Genomic DNA, 22,394 nt, shown 5'->3' with positions numbered 1-22,394 from the left:
AACTGATCGTAGAACCATCAGAGAGATTTTTCAGTAAGCCCTAAAAATAAGATGTAGTGTTTTCGATTAGCTATTATATCTATTATTTCTTATAGTGAAGAATAGAACCAAAAGCCCAATTTCAAATTAAGCGTCCAAATAAGAGAAACAAATAAAATAATCTCATTTCATAGAGTATCAATGTGGTGAGTTGGAAAATGCAGTCTACAATTAGTGGTTGAAAGCGGTAAAAAGAGTATGGTTCAAAAGATGGTTAGATGAACTGGAATTTAGACATTTTAGGAAAATGATTTAGGTGAATAAATGATTAGATATTTTTTAAATAAATTATCTAGATTCTATTATAAATACTCATCTACTCTATTAATGTTTTCATCACAACAAATCTAGAGCGGTTTAAGTAAAGTAAAGTGTACTAATATTCTAAGGATGATCTTGTAATTTAGGGTTTAGGGTTTAGAGTTTAGGGTTTAGGATCATGTAATTTAGGGTTTAGTGTTTAGGGTTTAGGATCTTGTAATTTAGGGTTTAGGATCTTGTAATTTTTTCTCCGTTCGTTTTAATAAAGAGTATGAGTATTTCCCACAAAAAATTGTGTTGAGCAGTATGAAATTACAACATTTTAATAAGTTTAGGGTTTAATCTAATAATCCGAAAATTTATGATAAAAATTGATACGAAACGACAAGTTTAAAGGATTTTTCCCCGTTGAATAGAATTTTAGAGGTAGTTGTATAGTCCCTTAGGCCTGAAAGTGTGAAACAGTTTGGAGTAAAGTACATCACAATTATTAATGGATAGGGATACTTCCAATATGGTCCAAATCCAAGTCCATGTGCACTACTAATATTATAAACCCTACATGATTGATACCCAATAACTATGCATTCAAAGTAGCTCCCTCATTATTGATACCCAATAACTATGCCCTCAATTTTCTTATATCAATCAAAACAAAAGGGTTCAAATATTGTGGAAGATTGATGTAAAAAATTCGATAAATTTTAATATGAAATGAACCACGAGATTTTCTCGAGAATAATATCCAAACAAGTATAAGCTAAGGGATCAAGTTCTCGTTTAAAGATCCTACTTATGATATGATAACTCGATCAATTCAGACTATCCAACTCAAATTTAATGTGGGTTTGGGCTGGATTTTTTCGGGTTGAGTTGGGTTGTTGAGTTCCGTTTTAATTATTTTAAAAAATCATATTTATCCACCGTATATATTGCATCAATAACTAAAATCTCATAAATTTTAAATATTAAATATTTACAAGTCACAACGCATCACTAACATCAGTTACAAACGTCAAATATTCTTAATTCTTTTAAAAATGAATTGGATTATGAACTCTATTCAAATTGGTCGTGTCACAAACCAAACTAACTCGAAATTTTGGTTGGTCCAAACCTAACCCAACCAGTCTACACTCATTATATACCCAACCCGAAATCAACCCGAAATCAATACCATAGAAAATGAGTGTTTTCAAATAGAAATTTAGCATATAATAATAGAATGGAACATTCCTTAAGCTAACCATGCATAATTATTTGTTTTCCCCCATCTAATACACATCATTAGTTACTTTGTCAAACCCTAAACCCTTTTTATTATTCCGTTTACTCTCTAAACTTTTAATTTTATCTAATTAAACCTTAATCCCGACATATAACAAATTAATACAAAAAATCACGTCGTATAAGTCCGAGAATTGAAAAAATCTCTTACAATTCACCAATTTCAAATAAAATCTAACCCTAGTGTAATCTCTCTTAAACTCCATCGACTTTTTACTAATTTGCCCTTGGACTACATATAAGACTCAATATGATGGTGTAATCTCGAGGTTTCTTGCAAAGTTTAAGGATAATGTGACGTTTGAGTAAAGACGAGTAAAAAGAATTACATGAATGAGCTGAGATCATCCGATTATGAATGTGTTAAAATACAGTCTTAAGTGATTTTTTTTATAATTGATATAACTATCATATATTATGCAAAAATACAGTCTGATTGTAATATTCTATGTGACACTTATAATGTGGAAAATTAAAGTCAAATAATAACTATGATAGTAATAATAATATAATTGATAATTTAAATATTATGATTGTATGTCAAATTTTTTTTGTGAAATTTGTAAATATAACTCTGATATATAAACAAGATGCACGTTCTTTTTTTAATAGCATAATCATGCTCGGTTCTGACCAATTTTAGGTGAGTGATCTCTTCTCTTAGTAAAAGAGTCATGCTAAAAGAACTCGTGTTGGGAATATTCTTCATTGCTGGAAGCATTTCAAGACGAGTAAATATCATATAGATATCTATGGGACAGGACAGAGAAAGCTTCCTCGTAGACACCATATAGATATCTATGGGACAATACAAGTAGATACCCAAAGATATATATATATATATATATATATATTTGTTTATCTATTATGAGTAGGGCTACATTGTGAGATTTCACATCGGTTGGAGAAGGAAACAAATCATTCTTTATAAGGGTGTGGAAATCTCTTTCTAGTAGACACGTTTTAAAATTGTGAGGCTGACGACGAAAAGTATTAGGTCAAAGCGGACAATATATGTTAGTGGTGGGCTTGAACTATTACAAGAATATATTCTCTGTCTCCGTCGTCGTTTAGCTTACGTAGAGAAATATCTCTCTGCTCTCCCCTCTATTCCTCGTTTAGGTAACCTAGTCATGACGCAGGGAAATTTAAATAGACATCTGTAGATAACATAGTCATGACGTAGGGGAATGTAGAGGTCATTCAGATTCGAAAGCTCGGACACAGAGCAATATTATTAAGCAAGCTCGAAGCTCGAACTTGTAATTTAACCTAATTGGGAACGGAATAAAAACACGAACACATGGATTTAAAAAAGAAAAAAAAAAGAAAGTATATGTAAAAATATGTTTTGGGGAGACATTAGAATGTGGAAGCAAGTAGTAGACATTACATGTGATTACAAAAGGAATTGTGTGTGTATATCACATGCCCCTCTCTCTCCACTATATATATATAATATATATATATATATATATATATATATTAAGCATCTTTGTTAAAGCTGCTACCTTCCTTTAACTGAGACCCACATTTATTATCATAGATAACTTACAAAACATATAACAATATCACAAATTATTCACCCAAAAGAATGAAATAATACAAATCTTCAACATAATTTGAGCATTTTTTAATGGATTTTTCACCCAATTTCACGAGCTGAATCAATGTGTTCTTGTTCTTGTTCTTCAGATCCCTACTGATTCTTGACTCCAATTCAGAGAGTTTCTTTATTTTCCCCCTCACAAATAATTTAATACATGAATTTATAAGAATTATGATAAAATAAACAGTGATTGAGAATTTTGGAAAGAAATTCATATGATCATCTTAGAAGGAATGGTGAAGAAAATGGGTTAGGATTGTTTTGGTGTAAATGGAACTGAAAATTCAGATATGGGTTTGTTTTGTTTCGAGATCATTATTGAACCACCGCCATTGATTGAAACTCACTTGTCTGAAATTCCATTTTGTAATCCATGTTCCTTCTCTTTTCTTCTCGGGTGTTGTCGTTGTCGTCGTCGTCATCGTCCTCGTCGTCGACTTGATCGACATCGTAAAGGTTCTGAAGCTCCATCAACTCATTCACAATGTCTTCTGGCTTCAAATGCAAAACGATATAATCGGAATTCATTCATAGATGTATTAAAAGAAGGTCGTTGTAAGGACTGAGCTATGATTTGTTTAATGGGTTAACGAGATTTACCTTTGTGGGTGGTGGTGACGGCGGCGGCGGCGGCGGTGGTGGTGGTGGTGGTGGTGGTTGTTCTTCAGCGGGTGTGGTATGAGGCATTTGGATGTGGGTTTGTTGTAATTTGGCGGTGTCGCTAAAGGAGGCGCCACCGTCAGAACCACCGGCAGTGGGGATCTTTTTCCGGTAAAGAGCGTCGAGTTCATCGAAATAGGGGCAAGTTTTGGAATCCTCGCGGCGTTTTTTGTTGCTTTCTTTAACTTTCTTGAAGTATTTGTTGATATTCTCCCATTTTTCCTTGCATCTTTTGGCGCTTCTTTTGTAACCCAATCGGTTCATTCCAGCTGAAATCTCTTCCCAAAGAGGGCCCTTAGGACCCATTTCTTGATATCTTGATTCAAGCCCACCTCGCAGCTTAATTAGCGCTAGAACTTCCTGTTTAGGCCATCTTGAAGAAATGGGTTCTGAAGGGCCATCTCCCCGGCCGCCATGGCTGCTGCTTTCCTGATTTGATATTGATATTGGGTGATCCATAAATGGCATTGTATTTGAAGGCGGCTGGGTTTTGAACGGCGGAGGTGGGGGGACAGGGGATAGTGGCATAGCGACAGGCGTGGGCGCAGGGACAGGCACTGACAGATCATAGTGTTGTTGTGGGGCTGAAGGAGAGATATTCACTGACGGTAATTGAATGGTTTGGCCTGTGAATTTCTGAAGAAAAGCAATTATGGCCGCATCTCTAGACCCAGAAATTGTCCGTTCTTGAGCCATTTTTTCTTGCTCCTCCCTTAATCTCCCCATTTCTTGCCTCTTCCATGTCTCTTCTCTAATCATTCTCTCTTCTTCTCTTCTCTCAATCGCTTCCAGGAATCTCTGTTGCATAGCTTCCTGTTTCTGCACCACTTCCTTCATCAAACCCTCAAAAAACCCCATCATCATCTTATGCCTTCTCCTCCGCCCACCACTTTTTCCCTTAACCGCCCCTCTCCGCCGCCGCTTCCGGCTACTTCCCGCCACACTCGACGGCTCTCCTTCAACGTCAAAACCCATCTCCTCCTCCTCCTCCTCCTCCTCCTCCTCCTCCTCCTCTTCTGTTGATGAAGATGAGGTGTCGGATGAAAAGCTGACACCCATTGGAGCGGCGATGGTGGGCGGCGGAGAAAAGATTCCCATTGGGGTTTGTGAGATTTTGACGGCTGAGATTGGTGTTGGGTTGCTAATCCCGAAGCCCGATGATGCCACGTTTTGTGATGCGGCGTTGTGTAGCGCCTCAAGCTGCGTGAAGAATTTGTACGTCTTCCCATCTCCACGCCCTCCTCGCCCTTCCTTTGTGCGCTTGTAATACTTCTGTACATTCTCAAATTTCTCCTTGCATTTCTTCGCATTTCTAGCATAACCCATTTCCCGGAGCTTCCTGCAGTCCAACCCAACCCAACCCAATTCAAAACGGTTAGCAATCAGACTCGAACCCAATTCAAAAGGGTTACCAAAATTACGAACCAAATTCAAAATCAATTACTTATAAATTCATGATCATTTCTTTTAATTACCTGGAGACTTCGTCCCAGAGAGGACCTTTAAGCGTAGCATCACGGAAGGCGGAATCCATATCCGATCTAATTTTAAGCAACGCAAGAGTTTCTTGACGAGGCCAACGATTCCCAGCCGAGCTGCCACCGCCGCCAGCATCTTCTCCGACGAGCGCGTCGTCGTCAATCGCCATCTGTCCTCCACCGCGAATGAGTTCCTCATAATTCAACGAAGACGATGCAGGAGGTCGACTACTAATCGGAGAAGCAGCTTCCACTGGCTGAGAATCACTTACAACATCGACAGTCAACGGCGGCGTAACTCCAAACAATTCCGATCCCGACCCACCTCCAACCCCTTCCATTAACTCCGGCGAAACCCGTCGGAATCCCAAAACCCACCGCCGTCAAGTAAAATCAAAAACAGAACAGTGAAATTGAAGAATTGAAATTCCAGAACAGGAAGAAGAAATGGAGGAGGAGAGAGAAAAGGTAGAGAGAGAAAGAGAAGCAGTAGACACAGCTGGAGAAGTCAGAAAGGGAATTCCTATGAGTTAGTGCTATAAGGACCTTCAGATTTCGATTCTTTTTCTTTAAAAAAAATTTAAAAAAATTATATATATATATAATATTCAAACACAAATTAACAAAAAAATCAGCAAAGAAGAAGAAGAAGAAGAAGGCATAATTATTCTCATCGCACCAACAAATTCCTTTTCTAGAGAGAGAAACTCAAGAACAACAAAAAAAAAAAAAAAAAAAAGAGGAGAGAGAAATAGAAACAGACAAATGAATGGAGATGAGGATTATGAGGATGATGATATTGTTTTTTTATTTTTATTTTTATTATTTTTTTTAATATGATGATTAAGAGAGAGAAATTAAAAATAAAATTTTAAAAAATTAAAATAAAAGAATGTGCGTGTGATACAACAGAGGAGATGCTGGTTAGCGTTGACAGCAGCTTTTTATTTTTATTAATTATTTTATTTTATCTCACTTTCTAACTAATTATTTTATTATTTTTTTATTGAAAAAAAAAAACATATTTATCGACAAACCCTCCTCACTCCAGTTCAGTACTTTCCTTTTTTTTCTCTTTTTCTTTCAAATAATTAAATTTTTATTCTAACTTGCAATTAAAAATACAATAATTATATAAAGGTCGTTTTCATATTTATAATAATTATTATTTAATTTTAGGGTTCACAAATTTCAGACGTATCTTTTATAAGCTTATGTAGTCGTTTATTTAAGTCGTGAATTTTTAAAAATTTATTATAAAAAATTAAAAAATTATTGGCCATTTTTAAATTATTAAAAGAATCGATTTTAAATGGTAAAATAATTAAGATGGTTATTTTTAAATAAAAATAAACATAATGGTTTTTTTATAATTAAATTAAATTCCAAGGCGAAAATGAGCATGATTTATAAAAATAGTATTATAAGGAGGATTAATTAAAGAGGAATAATCAGAGACTTCGCGGCGTAAGATAAGAACATACATTTGGCGAAGAGGAGTGGTGATTTGACCAGACGTTCAATGCCGGTGTCGGCGTGGCGTTGCATGATTGGATTTTCCTTTAACCTTTCTCCAACATTGTCTCCCACCTTATCCTCCCCCAATTCCTTCCCTAACACATTTTTCAATTATATTAGAACCCTAACGATAACGATCACAGCGTTTTCTCCGATATACTACGTTACTTACTCGTAGAAATACCTATCAGTTAATGTGAGACAGGGAAGCGTTTCTTGTTCTCGTCCTCGTCTCCTAACCTTATTTAGCTAACGAGAAGAAATCTCTCTCCACTCCTATTTTTCGTTTAAACGTGGATTCATCACCCAGTTCAAAAGTGGATTAATGGACATATTTACCTACTTGTCTTAAAGTGCTTATATAAGTAAAGACTACCCCTACAGACCAAAAACAAATTCAAACATGTTTTGTCCTCACTATCATGTTTCTAAGACGGAAGATTATTACTACAAACCAACACGCGTTCTTTTCATATAAGATTATTTCAAGTTAAACCCATTTAATTTTAAAATTCTTATAATTGAACTATCGAAAAAACATGGTCGTTACTTTTTAACGTTCATATCTTCAGAATCAATTTCATTTCCTCGAGCATCAGAGATGGTAAGAAGGATTATTGAGAGAGAATATCGTATTTTAAAATCGTGGAAAGCATAGAACAAACATTTAGAATAATATGAGGGGAGGGCACATTATTGTTAATTATAATTTCAAAGAAACCCAAAAAGAAAAGGATAATAATAATAATAATAATAATAATAATAATAATAATAATAATAATAATAATAATAATAATTTAGGGATTTAAAAGTGAGGTAGTAAAAATAAATAAATAAATAAATAATAGAATGAAAAATGGAAAATGAGAGGGAAAAAAGTGGAAAAGAAAAAGAAAAAAAAAATGGTAAAAATGAGAGGGCACATGGCGATTGAGTGTAATTTAACGAAGTTGTCGGAGGATATTAAATAAGGAGCACGTGATGGAGAAGAGTGACAGCAGTAAAGTGCGGTTGGTGATTTTAGCATTGCCCTCTTCAACCAAATGCCAAAACGTCACCCCACTATATCCAATCTCACTAAATTCACTCACAAAAAATATAAAAAAATATAAAATATATCTAATTTGACAGCGCATAAATCCTGTGTCCATTTTCTTATCCTTTCCCCGCTCTCTCCATCTCCTAAATTATATAAAATAATTTTTTTATATAATCGAACTTAGTTCAACTAATTAAAATATTATTTTTTAAATTTAAATTAATTTTAGATGGGTAAATTAAATTAATTGTAATCGAAAGAAGTGGGCAGAGTTTGGAGCTACAAAATAAAAAGAAAATTATTGATATTTTAAATATTTTAGTGATTAAATTATGCTTTGTGAATGGAATATTTTAGTTAAGGGTATAATTTAATCAATAAAATTTTCATTACTTTTCTTTTATTGTCACATGTAATGTTTTTAAAGTTTAGATTTGTTTCTAATTTTCAAATTTTTTTCAATCATATCACTATTTAATAATAGTTTTTTTTTTTTTTTTTTGTTAAATTTGAATAGTAAAATGATGACGTGGCACATTCTTTTTCTTTTTTTTTTTTTTTTTTTTTTAATTCCATTTCAGTCCCTCCCTTTGTTTTTAATGTCCAAACCATACCAAAATAAAATAGTTTATAGTGATGTTTAAAAAAGGCAATTTTTTTTAAAGTAAACAATAAAATAAATAAATAAATCAACCAACAGGATAGAGTGGAGACGTAGAAGTAGAAATATCCACCCCAAAGAAAATCGTTAACTAAACAAAAATGAAGATGAAGATTATATTTCATATGCTGTCTCCACCATAATTCGACCTTCCACCAAAAGATGTCTACGAAATGAAGCAGGGACGGGAAAGGTTTAGGGTTTAGGGTTTTCCCATTCTTGTCAGGAAAGATTTAGGGTTTTCTCATTCCCGTCTCTACTCAGGCAAGGTTTAGGGTTTTCCCATTCCCGTCTCTACTCATATAACATCCCAGATCCACCACTAGCAGATATTATCTTCTTTGGGCTTTCCCCTCAAGGCTTTAAAACACGTCTCCTACGATAAGGTTTCCACACCCTTATAAAGATTGTTTTGTTTTCTCCCCCAACCAATGTGGGACATCACATGGGATATGGTCAGGGTAAAGATAGATACAGAGAGGAAGAATATAATCTTCATTCTCAATCTCATTTAGCTAACATGTTTCTAAGTTTCGACCGGAGAATAATTCAACCTAGATAAAAAAGAGAGAGATAAGAAGACCCAGAAAAGAAATTGATGTCAGGAACGAACAGAATAAATTTGTATCGAGTTGACCGTGTAATGTTATTATTTAAGGAGGATGTTAATGTAGCAAATAATAGAATTTAGAGGGGTTGGGTTGCAATAATTGAGAATATAATTTTAAAAACAACAACCCAAGATTTTCATTAATTATGGTAAGTGTGACTTAATTGATGAAAATGAAATTACTTGGCTGGCAAGAAACAGAAATTATTAATTTATTAGCATCAGGATTGGATAATAATTGTGATAGGTAATGTTGAAGATGCAATGGATCACTTATAATAATAAATATTATAATTTTAATCCTAATTATTGTTATAAAAAAAATAAATTATATTTTATAATCTTACCTCTCTTTTTTTTAAATATTTTTTTTAATATTTTTTTAATTTTAAATACGTTTGTAATTTTTTTAATAAAAAAGAATCAATAAATGAAAAAAATTACCAAATGGGAACGAAGCAGTGTGAAGTTTTAAAACATGTAACTGACGACGATACGCAACGGGTTAAAGGGTTTAAACTATTTTACACCTTGACTGTTGAGCTATCTCACGTTGACAAGTTTAAAACAGGTGGACACAATTTTGGAAGTCGGGAGACCAAACACATTAGACGTAGGGTAAGAGATTCGAGCATTAGGGTGTCTTAGTGAAGAACGTGTAGGTTTGGATGAATTGGGGTATAGTCGGGTCGGGTCGGGTTGTGGGAAAGTAATGAAGAAATGGTTGACAATAGAGTGGATAGGAAAAAGAGAAAAAAAAGAGACAAGAAGAGATGAGTACAGGGTGTAAGGGAACGTGCGTGGCGTTTATGGTGGATTTGAGAATCCCCCAACTGCCTGGCATCTACCCTCCATCTCCATATCGCTGCACATGCCTCTTGCTTCTCTCTTTTAACCACTTCCCCTCCCCACACTTTCCGCTTTCCATTCTTCTCTCTCTCTCTCGGTTACATTTATTACCCTATTTACTCGTAGACTCGGACCATCGAGGGTTCGAGAATAGAACGTGTAAATGAATTGAGTTGTACTTGTATTGACATTTTGTTACGGGTGTACACGAACTGAGTTGGATTCGATTTAAAAGAAAATTTGGACCAACCTGAAATTTGAGGTTGTTGAGTTGGTGTCGTGAGCAACCCCAATAGAGCTTATAATTAAACTCAACTCAACCTAAAAATAGAGGTTTGAACTGGGTTGGGTTTTCCAGTAGTTCTTTTTATTTTTAAAGTCGTACTTAATAACTAAAATTTTATAAAATTCAAATATAAAATTTTTACGACTCAAAATGCATAATTAACCTCGCTTACATGTTAAATATTATTAACTGAATGTATGATAGGGTTGGATTGAGTTAGGTTGTAACCTTATTTTCAGGTTGATTCGGTTGACATAACCAAACAAATGTCGACCCATCAACCGAATCGAGTTTTTCAATTTTTCAAAAATTTAACCCAATCCAACTTTTATGGTTTGGATTGAGTAATCCCGATTATTGGATTATTGGGTCATATATATATATATATATATATATATTACTCACCACCCATGGTTCGTTTTCTAAAGCAATAGCCCAACACGAGCTATTAAATAAAAAAATTATTGGACTATTAAACAGACTTATATTAAATGTGGTAATGACTTGAGATGTCGGGAATAGTATATGAATGGATTAAACTATACGAACTAAATCGATTTTTTTTATTGATACGAGTTGAAGCTTTTGAAAGTATAGAGAAAAAAAGTTTATATAATTGATTGGAATGAATCATGGCAATCATTTAATAATGATAGATTTTTATAATGGTTAAATTCCTAATCACAAAATTCATAGTATTAAAGTTTTGTTATTATACTTTCTTGTTCATTAAAATTTAATGTAAAAGTTTTATTTATAACAATATTCTTTGTTATTCATAGCTAAGCATTTATCTAATCGCTAGATATCTACACAGACACATTTTTTAAGCTACATGTAATTATTTTCTTGTTAGAATATAAAATATGAATTTTTAAATAAATTTTAATTTATTCAAAAATATAATTGGCTGAAAAATGCTATATTTTGTGTCAGTTTGTTTAACAATTGAAAAAAAAAGTCCAATAAAACCTAGCAAAAAATATGTTTTGTGTCGGTTTGGTTCTGAACTTCAAATTTTGTTGTTAAGGGGTGGTGGTGTAGTTGGCTAGCGCATAGGTTTCATAGCTTAGAGTGATCTTGAGGTCGAGAGTTCGAGCCTCTCTCTCACCCCATAATATTTTTCATTTTATAATAATTTTAAAAAAAGTCCTATAAAACCTAACAAAAAAATATGTTTTGTGTTGGTTTGGCTCTGAACTTCAAATTTTGTTGTCAAGGGGTGGTGGCGTAGTTGGCTAGTGCGTAGGTCTCATAGCTTAGAGTGGTCCTGAGGTCGAGAGTTCGAGCCTCTCTCACCCCATAATATTTTTTATTTTATAATAATTTAAAAAAAGGTCCTATGAAACCTAACAAAAATTATGTTTTGTGTCGGTTGGACTCTGAACTTCAACTTTTGTCATCAAGGGGTGGTGGTGTAGTTGGCTAGCGCATAGGTCTCATAGCTTAGAGTGATCCTAAGGTCGAGAGTTCGAGCCTCTCTCACCCCATAATATTTTTCATTTTATAACAATTTAAAAAAAAAAAGGTCCTATAAAACCTAACAAAATATATGTTTTGTATCGGTGTAGCTTTGAACTTCAAATTTTGTTGTTAAGGGGTTATGGTGTAGTTGGCTAGCGTGTAGGTCTCATAGCTTAAAGGTAAGAGTTCGAGCCACTCTCACCCCCTAATATTTTTTATTTTATAACAATTTAAAAAACAGGTCCTATAAAACCTAACAAAAAATATGTTTTGTATCGGTGCCGCTCTGAACTTCAAATTTTGTTATCAAGGGGGTGGTGGCACAGTTGGCTAGCGCGTAGGTTTCATAGCTTAGAGTGATCCTGAGGTCGAGAGTTTGAGCCTCTCTCACCCAACAATATTTTGTGTAGTTCTCATGGCTGAGGGTGATCATGAGATTGACGGTTTGAACGTCCCTAAACAATATCATATCAATTTGGAGGTAGGCTAAGCTTTAACATAAATAGAACTTTTCACGCTTATTGTGGACTTGGGCTTTGATGGCCTTTGGGCTTGGCCCATTGGATTTGGGCTTTTCTCACTTTAGACTAAATTATCATTAATGAACCCATTATAGTTTATTTGAACCAGGACACACAAGTATTATAGGATCTAATTTGACTTTTTTTAATATGAAAAATTACACCGTTATCCCTCGGGTTGAATTCGGTAGTATTTCGGTTCATAAATTTACAAATTTAACATTTTAACCCTCGAGGTTTGAGAAAATGGTATACTTAGCCCCTACTTTTAGTTTTCCATTACGACTGTAATAACAACAGCTGCGTAGATTCGATGAAGTGCATAGTTGAGACAACTAATAAAAAATGAGTGTCAATGGTGAAAATAATCAAAACCAACTACTACAAAATTCGTAAATCAACCTCAATCAAGGCGAAGAAGGCAGTGTGGAACGTAATTCCTTTCAAACTGGTAAAAAATTGAAGGTAAAGCAGATGATTTCGGTAATTTTTTTTTTTTTTTAGAGTAGTTGAACGTTGAATGACTGATTCATAAACATTTATAGATTGAGAATGAAACCAATAGCAAAAGCAAATTTAGATATCGAGAATTGAATGTTGGGATGATAAAAACCTTAAAGAATTCGACCGACAATGATGTCTATACTTATCCACCGTAGCAATTGTGGCCGTCGATTAAAATAAAATATTAATTATAAACCAATGGAAAATGGACATTTGGTTGAAATAAATTATTAGTGTCATCGTTGTCACAAACATTGGTTCATTTGGTCAAAAACTGTCGCCTTCACTCAACTAATCAACAACAACAGCAAGTACACAAAAAACACAATTATTTAAACAAATTAAAATTTTAAATTAATCCAAACAAACCGACAACAATTCTAGAGTTCAATATATAATATTTGCAATTATCTAATTAAAAAAATTATTCCTTTATTATTCTTTGTTGACATTAAGATTAAAAAAAGAAAGTAAATTAATTAGGTGATTTCTTCCTTTTAATTTTTCATTTCATAACTAATTAATCAATTAACTTTTAATATTTGAAAATACGTGAGTTTGACATAAAATTAAAACTATCTCACTTCAGCATAATACGAAGGTATTCATGGTGAAACGAGTCGATTTGGTCCGTACGAACATTTTTTCTTAATATATTAAAAAGGGTCTCTTTAATATTCGCTCACTTATGTTGTCTCCTCTCAGCGTACCCTAGGCACGGTGTTGACTCGGATCTCGGGTGACGGAATAAGATCTGAAATGGAATAATTAGGTAATTTTGAGTTAAAATAAATAAATATATAATTTAATAAAGAAAAAAAAATAATTGATTGAGTTATACACTTCACTAGTTAAAACATTTTTTTAATGAAAAATAAAACAAGGGTAAACGGAGACGTCCACATCGAGGTCCACGTAAGCGTTGGAAGACGTCCCAATAGAAAGCGACCACGTCAAATGATATTTAAGGCGTGATTTTAATCACTGATTAAATAATTAAATTGTTAATTTTAATTAATTAAGGAAGTGATTATGAAAGCCGGTAGCAGGTAAGAGGCGCCATCCATTTCAATGCCGCGTGTTTTTGAAAAAAGTGGTTCTCTTAATTTGACCTCTCATTCCTTTTCTTTTTATTTTTATTTTTATATAGAAATTATAAATTCATTTAATAAAATCTCACCATTAAAACACAAGTGTACGCCTGTGAGCATGTTTAAGATTTGACACTTGATAACCTCGACATTCCTTTGAGACATAGTCACGTTACTTACTCTATCCTCATTGACCAACACGAGTTCTTCTTGTATGTTTTATCCTCACTCACATGCATCTTAGAACAATTTTCGAGAAATTATCTAATATAGAATTGTTCCAAGCAAAACACGTTCTATAACTAAGCTACTGAAAAGGAAGATATATCTTGTTAGTATATATGTAGTAATTTTAAATTCTTTTTAAGTTTTTTTTAGCCGTCATCCTTTCTTTAGGATCGCTTTCATTCGAATGTGGTCCTGGTTCGTTCATATATCTCTCCTTTTACTCGGGTGTCACACCCATATTGACCAATTAAGGGAAAGATCTGAGTATATAAGAAATAGACACTATCTCTATTTGTATGAAAATTTTTAGAAACGAAAAGTAAAATTATGAGAGCATATGGTTAAAGTGAACAACACCGTACCATTGTAGAGGTTCATTATTCCTATCATTCATCTTCTTGATATAGATCATGTTTGATAATATTATTTATTACTAATGCAAGAGTATTTTTTAATTTCAAGGGTATTTTTGTGATGTCTCACATTGGTTAGGGAGGAGAACAAACCACCATTTATAAGGGTGTGGAAACCTTCCCCTAGCAGACGCGTTTTAAAGCCTTGAGGGGAAGCGCAAAGAGGACAAGACAAACCACCGTTTTATAAGGGTGTGGAAACCTTCCCCTAGCAGACGCGTTTTAAAGCCTTGAGGGGAAGCGCAAAGAGGACAAGACAAACCACCGTTTTATAAGGGTGTGGAAACCTTCCCCTAGCAGACGCGTTTTAAAGCCTTGAGGGGAAGCCCAAAGAGGACAATATCAAACCACCATTTATAAGGGTGTGGAAACCTTCCCCTAGCTGACGCGTTTTAAAGCCTTGAGGGGAAGCCCAAAGAGGACAATATCAAACCACCGTTTATAAGGGTGTGGAAACCTTCCCCTAGCAGACGCGTTTTAAAGCCTTGAGGGGAAGCGCAAAGAGGACAAGACAAACCACCGTTTTATAAGGGTGTGGAAACCTTCCCCTAGCAGACGCGTTTTAAAGCCTTGAGGGGAAGCCCAAAGAGGACAATATCAAACCACCATTTATAAGGGTGTGGAAACCTTCCCCTAGCTGACGCGTTTTAAAGCCTTGAGGGGAAGCCCAAAGAGGACAATATCAAACCACCGTTTATAAGGGTGTGGAAACCTTCCCCTAGCAGACGCGTTTTAAAGCCTTGAGGGGAAGCGCAAAGAGGACAAGACAAACCACCGTTTTATAAGGGTGTGGAAACCTTCCCCTAGCAGACGCGTTTTAAAGCCTTGAGGGGAAGCCCAAAGAGGACAATATCAAACCACCATTTATAAGGGTGTGGAAACCTTCCCCTAGCTGACGCGTTTTAAAGCCTTGAGGGGAAGCCCAAAGAGGACAATATCAAACCACCGTTTATAAGGGTGTGGAAACCTTCCCCTAGCAGACGCGTTTTAAAGCCTTGAGGGGAAGCGCAAAGAGGACAAGACAAACCACCGTTTTATAAGGGTGTGGAAACCTTCCCCTAGCAGACGCGTTTTAAAGCCTTGAGGGGAAGCCCAAAGAGGACAATATCAAACCACCATTTATAAGGGTGTGGAAACCTTCCCCTAGCTGACGCGTTTTAAAGCCTTGAGGGGAAGCCCAAAGAGGACAATATCAAACCACCGTTTATAAGGGTGTGGAAACCTTCCCCTAGCAGACGCGTTTTAAAGCCTTGAGGGGAAGCGCAAAGAGGACAAGACAAACCACCGTTTATAAGGGTGTGGAAACCTTCCCCTAGCAGACGCGTTTTAAAGTCTTGAGGGGAAGCCCAAAGAGGACAATATCAAACCACCATTTATAAGGGTGTGGAAACCTTCCCCTAGCAGACGCGTTTTAAAGCCTTGAGGGGAAGCGCAAAGAGGACAAGACAAACCACCGTTTATAAGGGTGTGGAAACCTTCCCCTAGCAGACGCGTTTTAAAGCCTTGAGGGGAAGCCCAAAGAGGACAATATCAAACCACCATTTATAAGGGTGTGGAAACCTTCCCCTAGCAGACGCGTTTTAAAGCCTTGAGGGGAAGCGCAAAGAGGACAAGACAAACCACCGTTTTATAAGGGTGTGGAAACCTTCCCCTAGCAGACGCGTTTTAAAGCCTTGAGGGGAAGCCCAAAGAGGACAATATCAAACCACCATTTATAAGGGTGTGGAAACCTTCCCCTAGCAGACGCGTTTTAAAGCCTTGAGGGGAAGCCCAAAGAGGACAATATCAAACCACCATTTATAAGGGTGTGGAAACCTTCCCCTAGCAGACGCGTTTTAAAGCCTTGAGGGGAAGCGCAAAGAGGACAAGACAAACCACCGTTTATAAGGGTGTGGAAACCTTCCCCTAGCAGACGCGTTTTAAAGTCTTGAGGGGAAGCCCAAAGAGGACAATATCAAACCACCGTTTATAAGGGTGTGGAAACCTTCCCCTAGCAGACGCGTTTTAAAGCCTTGAGGGGAAGCGCAAAGAGGACAAGACAAACCACCGTTTTATAAGGGTGTGGAAACCTTCCCCTAGCAGACGCGTTTTAAAGCCTTGAGAGGAAGCCCAAAGAGGACAATATCAAACCACCATTTATAAGGGTGTGGAAACCTTCCCCTAGCAGACGCGTTTTAAAGCCTTGAGGGGAAGCCCAAAGAGGACAATATCAAACCACCGTTTATAAGGGTGTGGAAACTTTCCCCTAGCAGACGCGTTTTAAAGCCTTGAGGGGAAGCGCAAAGAGGACAAGACAAACCACCGTTTTATAAGGGTGTGGAAACCTTCCCCTAGCAGACGCGTTTTAAAGCCTTGAGGGGAAGCGCAAAGAGGACAAGACAAACCACCGTTTATAAGGGTGTGGAAACCTTCCCCTAGCAGACGCGTTTTAAAGTCTTGAGGGGAAGCCCAAAGAGGACAATATCAAACCACCATTTATAAGGGTGTGGAAACCTTCCCCTAGCAGACGCGTTTTAAAGCCTTGAGGGGAAGCCCAAAGAGGACAATATCAAACCACCATTTATAAGGGTGTGGAAACCTTCCCCTAGCAGACGCGTTTTAAAGCCTTGAGGGGAAGCCCAAAGAGGACAATATCAAACCACCGTTTATAAGGGTGTGGAAACCTTCCCCTAGCAGACGCGTTTTAAAGCCTTGAGGGGAAGCGCAAAGAGGACAAGACAAACCACCGTTTATAAGGGTGTGGAAACCTTCCCCTAGCAGACGCGTTTTAAAGCCTTGAGGGGAAGCCCAAAGAGGACAATATCAAACCACCATTTATAAGGGTGTGGAAACCTTCCCCTAGCAGACGCGTTTTAAAGCCTTGAGGGGAAGCCCAAAGAGGACAATATCAAACCACCGTTTATAAGGGTGTGGAAACCTTCCCCTAGCAGACGCGTTTTAAAGCCTTGAGGGGAAGCGCAAAGAGGACAAGACAAACCACCGTTTATAAGGGTGTGGAAACCTTCCCCTAGCAGACGCGTTTTAAAGCCTTGAGGGGAAGCCCAAAGAGGACAATATCAAACCACCATTTATAAGGGTGTGGAAACCTTCCTCTAGCAGACGCGTTTTAAAGCCTTGAGGGGAGGCCCAAAGAGGACAATATCAAACCACCGTTTATAAGGGTGTGGAAACCTTCCCCTAGCAGACGCGTTTTAAAGCCTTGAGGGGAAGCGCAAAGAGGACAAGACAAACCACCGTTTATAAGGGTGTGGAAACCTTCCCCTAGCAGACGCGTTTTAAAGTCTTGAGGGGAAGCCCAAAGAGGACAATATCAAACCACCATTTATAAGGGTGTGGAAACCTTCTCCTAGCAGACGCGTTTTAAAGCCTTGAGGGGAAGCCCAAGGAGAACAATATCGACTAGCGGTGGATCTGAGCCGTTACAATTTTTTAATAATTTTTTAAAAAAATTCAAAACTATTATTAAAATATGTGTTCTTAATTAATTTAGCTTTAAATATTAAAACACATTTGTAAAATTTTTGCAATTAAATCCAAGGGATAAAGAATCCAACACTTTTTTATCCAAAAAGCTACAAATTTACACTTTTGTCTTTCACTCACTCAAAGAATATAGCCAAATTACCATCCTAACCTTATGCCTATTTCAAAAATTAAAAAATATTAATAATAAATTTAAAGCTACGTGCTTTATGCCATTACAATATGAAATATATATTTTATTATTTCCCTCCGGACATGATTTGAAATCTAAATTTAGTACATAACCGTCTCGACATTCCCTTCAACATGACCCTGTTACGTTCTTAACTTAAAGTACTTTTAAAAGTGAAGATTATCCTTACAAACCAACACGATAACTTTCAGCGTGTTTTATTCTTGTTCGTATGTCTCACAAAAAAAAAAAAAAAAACAATCGAATATAATAACTAATACAAATTAATTAATTAATATCCTCGTATTTTCTTCCCACTAAACACTTATATTTAAAGAAGTTGAAAATTTCAATGCTTTTAAAGAATTATATTTTTATTCTTATAAATATTCTATTTTAAGAAAATCATGCATTTATTGTATTAATATTAATTTTTATGGAATAATAATGCCAGTTGAAATCTGAACAAAAATTTTTATTTTTCAAAGAAAGAATCAATTAAAGGGTGAAGTCATCCTTTTCTGTTGACATATCATTTTCTATTTTTTTCATTTTTTATTGATAATTAAAAAAAAAATTGATTTTGCACCTTAACACACCTTTGAAATTTCATATTGTCCATTTATGATTTTAGAATTAAATGAATTTATTTTCTTTTTTAATTTTTAAATTTATGTGAATTTTTTAAAATAAAAATTATTTTTTTAGGTTTATTAAAATAGAATAAAGTATAAAATTTAGAGATTAAAAATAAACATTTTTTTTAAAAAAAAATAATTTTTAGAGGTGTAATCAATTGAATTTAAAGTGGATTTTTTAAAAAAGTTTTTTCATTCTTTTAAAGAAAAAATTAAGAAAAAGTTAAATACTTAAAACATAAAAACAAAAGAAATAGACAAATTTTAATTAAAAATAATAATTAAAAAATTTAATAAATTGTTAAGTAGACTCAACTAACCAAATCAACATCAATAGATAAAATTGACTAAAACAATTATGATTTTAAAATGACCCGAAATTTTCTAAAAATTAAATAATGGAATATAAGTGAGTCGGGATTTGCTGATTAAACCATTCACAACTTAGTTAAAACGAAGCAATATGTTGTATCGAGACTACCGAAAATACAAGCAAATAGGACAGAGTTATGATGCGATGCTTCAGGATTTAGAGTATCTTGACGCCAACGAAGGTATATTGTACCTCCACAATAAACCCTAGTCGTCAATCACTTTTAGTATAGTTCTGTATGTGTGTTTTAACCCAACCCAACTCATAATTTTATTTATTTAAACGGAACCCAACTCAAATAATTTCATAATCCAATCTTAGATAGTACAATTTGGATTGGATTGATCAAGTTTTTCGAGTACACGAGACTATTAATAATAATAATAAAAAAAAAGATATACACAATTGGGTCAACGAGAAAGAGTTTGAATTAAAAGATGAGGTAGAACATCTTCGAGCATGTCGAGCATTTCTCTCCATTGATCACAGCTAATAAACATTGTCCGCTTTAGCCCGTTATGTATAGTCCTAGTGATTTTAAAACATGTCTATCAAATAGAGGTTTCTAGACTCTTATAAAAAATGTTTGTTTTCTCTTTACGACCCATGTGTAATCTTACGCATAATAAATGATAAACGAAGTAATCGAGGCAAGAGGAATTTGACTTTTGAGGCGAACCATTATGGATTGATGCTTACTTCCCATAGTTAATAGGATTGTTTATGGTAGATTTGCAAGAATTTATGTTATGAACTAAGAACACCCATGAATTTATTTATGATCTTAGTGTGTCTCCAAACAAAACAAGATCCAAATAGTGTCAGATAATGCCTCCTCACCTTCTATTTCCAAAAGCCTTAGAACCCTAAACCTAACAAACAAACAAACGCATAAATACATAGAAAAATGCCCCGCACGAGTGAGTGGTCTGTGGGTACTGCGATTGGCTGTGTTCCTTAGTCAAAAGCTTCCTTCTCTTCTTCGTCGCTTCTTCCCAGGCAAGCCCAAATCCAGAGCCCCTGCATCCACCAACCATATCGGATTGGATTATCAATGATACCCACTCCTCTTGTGATCCCACTCTTTCATCTTTCTCTGTTTCCATGAAAGTTATTTCCTTTTTTAAAATAATCACCACTTTTTGACGCCACACCCACCGACCCCATTCCTTAAAAAACCCTCTTCATTTCATAATTTTTGTTCAAATTAATCCAAATTTGTGGACTTTTCTGGGTTTTCTTTGTGGGTTTTGTTTGGTTTTTGATTTTATGAAATGGGTTTGCTTCGGTTTTTTAGAGTGAAGAGGAAATCGAAAGTTGCTGATAAAAAAACCGTTCTTGATGCTGAAATTCAGCCTGGTTTTGGTGCTAGGAAGTTCCGGTGGACTGAAATCGAGGCTTTTACTAAGAATTTCTCCACTGTTGTCGGCTCCGGCGGCTTCAGTAATGTCTATCTTGCTCGGACGGCGCCGGGGATGCCGGCGGCGGTTAAGATTTTGGGTGCTAGTGAGCGGCTAAACCGGATGTTCCGGCAGGAATTGGACATTCTTCTGCAGCTCCGCCACCGGAATATTGTCACTTTCCTTGGCTTTTGCGATGAACGAGGTGAAAATTCAATCTTCTCTTCTCTAATGGAATTTGAATTCTTTGTTTGTTAATTAATCAAATTTGGATTAGACCCAAAAAGAAAATGTTCAAACTCAGAGAGAAAACAGAGGAAAACAGAGGAAACAGAGGAAAAGAATAAAGCAAAAAAGACAGTAGAATAAAAGCAATTCAATAATTTGCGTTTCATCTTTCAACTTTGATTAACTGTTAATCACAAATCTGTAATGATTAATCCGATGATTAAATTATGTATTTAAAAAATTGCAGATGAAGGAGCTTTGGTCTTCGAATATGTCTCCAATGGGAGCTTGCAAGAGAAGCTCCACAGCCGGCTGGCGACGGCGAAGACAGCGGTGCCGGTTCTTCCATGGAAAATCCGGTTAGCCATAGCCTTTCAGTTAGCTCAAGCAATCGAATACCTCCATGAAAAATGCAGTCTACAAATCGTTCACGGCGATATAAAATCATCGAACATTTTACTGGACGAACGATTCAATTGCAAACTCTGTGATTTTGGGTCGGCGAAAATGGGATTCTCGTCGGCGGTAGCGAATCCGTCGTCGTCGTCGTCGCCGTCGAGCCCCTTCAGAGCGAAGCAATGGATGATGGGATCTCCAGGTTACACAGATCCCCAATACTTAAGAACCGGAATCGCCTCAAAGAAGAACGACATTTACAGTTTCGGCGTGGTGGTTTTAGAGCTAATCACCGGAAAAGAGGCTTTCTGCTCGGAGAAGGGTCTGATTTTGACTTCAATTTTACCTCCAGCAGTTCGCGACGGCGAAGGAATTAAACCATCGGCGGTGGCGGAACTGGTGGATCCGCGGCTCCGGGGAGAATTCGACAGCAATGAAGCCGGAGCGTTGCTATCAATCGCAGCGGCTTGCTTAGCGCAGCCGCCCGCACCGAGGCCGGTGATCGGAGGCGTGCTGCAGATGATGACGGAGAAGATCGGGAATGTAAGCGACGGGTTATGGGCGGGGAAACGTGGCAGTAAATTATTGGATGTGGGGAGATGGTAAAAACAAAAGGGTAAATATGTAAAAATGGGTTAGGAAAGAATATTTGTTTGTTTGATTTTAAAAATAGGAAAAAAAAAAAAGAAAAGAAAAACGTGGAGGATGGTGTCCACGTTGCCATCACCGACGATGACTTGTTGTCCATGACAGCAATTATTTTGTGCCGATTTGGAATTATGTGGCTGCCAGAGTGTCAATTGTGGGCCCCCATTCTCTCATTGTTATTTTATCCAATTTCTTACCATTCATACCATTTGTGTAACCTAAAATCAATTCACAACTACTATGATTGACCATTGACTATTACCGGTGGTTGACGATAATGGAAGTGACATGAAATCAGGGATCTTCGATGAGCGGTGATGCTTGGTGGTGGTCGGTTATGATCGTTAGTCATGGCAAAGGTGAGCGGCAATCGCTGGGGCAATTGTCCAACTCGACAGTTGTTAACGTTTGGTCATTAGCAGTAGACAGCAACTGCCCTGGTGGAAGTGAAGGTGGAGAGATTTGAGAGGTGGTAGCGTAAGGGTATTTTGGTAATTTCTCTATATAAAATTTTTGATAGATAATCTATTAATATTTT

At 36.0% G+C, this 22,394-nt stretch overlaps 2 protein-coding genes across 3 annotated transcripts; one reads left to right on the top strand and one right to left on the bottom strand.

Annotated features, from left to right (window-relative positions):
- Positions 1 to 3,099: 3,099 nt before the first annotated feature.
- On the bottom strand, positions 3,100 to 6,031 carry LOC111783965 (trihelix transcription factor GTL1). Of its 2 annotated transcripts, none has more exons than XM_023664788.2 (3): positions 5,332 to 5,950; positions 3,797 to 5,195; positions 3,100 to 3,691 (listed from the first exon to the last, which is right to left on the bottom strand). In XM_023664788.2, the coding sequence occupies exons 1-3, from the start codon at positions 5,673 to 5,675 to the stop codon at positions 3,512 to 3,514; spliced, it is 1,923 nt and encodes a 640-aa protein (XP_023520556.2). In that variant the 5' UTR covers positions 5,676 to 5,950; the 3' UTR covers positions 3,100 to 3,511. The 2 variants fall into 2 exon arrangements, with proteins under 2 accessions (XP_023520556.2, XP_023520557.2); XM_023664789.2 differs by having other exon boundaries at positions 3,434 to 3,687; positions 5,332 to 6,031.
- Positions 6,032 to 20,073: 14,042 nt separating this feature from the next.
- Positions 20,074 to 22,114, top strand: LOC111786632 (putative receptor-like protein kinase At1g33260). Its single transcript, XM_023666866.2, has 2 exons — positions 20,074 to 20,789; positions 21,060 to 22,114. The coding sequence occupies exons 1-2, from the start codon at positions 20,459 to 20,461 to the stop codon at positions 21,812 to 21,814; spliced, it is 1,086 nt and encodes a 361-aa protein (XP_023522634.1). The 5' UTR covers positions 20,074 to 20,458; the 3' UTR covers positions 21,815 to 22,114.
- The last annotated feature ends 280 nt before the right edge of the window (positions 22,115 to 22,394 follow it).

The sequence above is a fragment of the Cucurbita pepo genome, chromosome 13, assembly GCF_057944985.1.
Source record: "Cucurbita pepo subsp. pepo isolate OVF chromosome 13, ASM5794498v1, whole genome shotgun sequence".
Lineage (NCBI taxonomy): Eukaryota > Viridiplantae > Streptophyta > Magnoliopsida > Cucurbitales > Cucurbitaceae > Cucurbita > Cucurbita pepo.
Note: the sequence above shows the minus strand (reverse complement) of the source record. Positions and strands in the feature narration are given on the sequence as shown.

Excerpts from the sequence above, each read along its gene's own strand:
- LOC111786632 (XM_023666866.2), top strand. The coding sequence starts at position 20,459 with ATGGGTTTGCTTCGGTTTTTTAGAGTGAAGAGGAAATCGAAAGTTGCT. Across the intron at positions 20,790-21,059 it reads TGGCTTTTGCGATGAACGAG|ATGAAGGAGCTTTGGTCTTC; the intron begins GTGAAAATTCAA and ends AAAAAATTGCAG.
- LOC111783965 (XM_023664788.2), bottom strand. The coding sequence starts at position 5,675 with ATGGAAGGGGTTGGAGGTGGGTCGGGATCGGAATTGTTTGGAGTTACG. Across the intron at positions 5,196-5,331 it reads CTCTGGGACGAAGTCTCCAG|GAAGCTCCGGGAAATGGGTT; the intron begins GTAATTAAAAGA and ends GTTGGACTGCAG. Across the intron at positions 3,692-3,796 it reads CGTCACCACCACCCACAAAG|CCAGAAGACATTGTGAATGA; the intron begins GTAAATCTCGTT and ends TTGCATTTGAAG.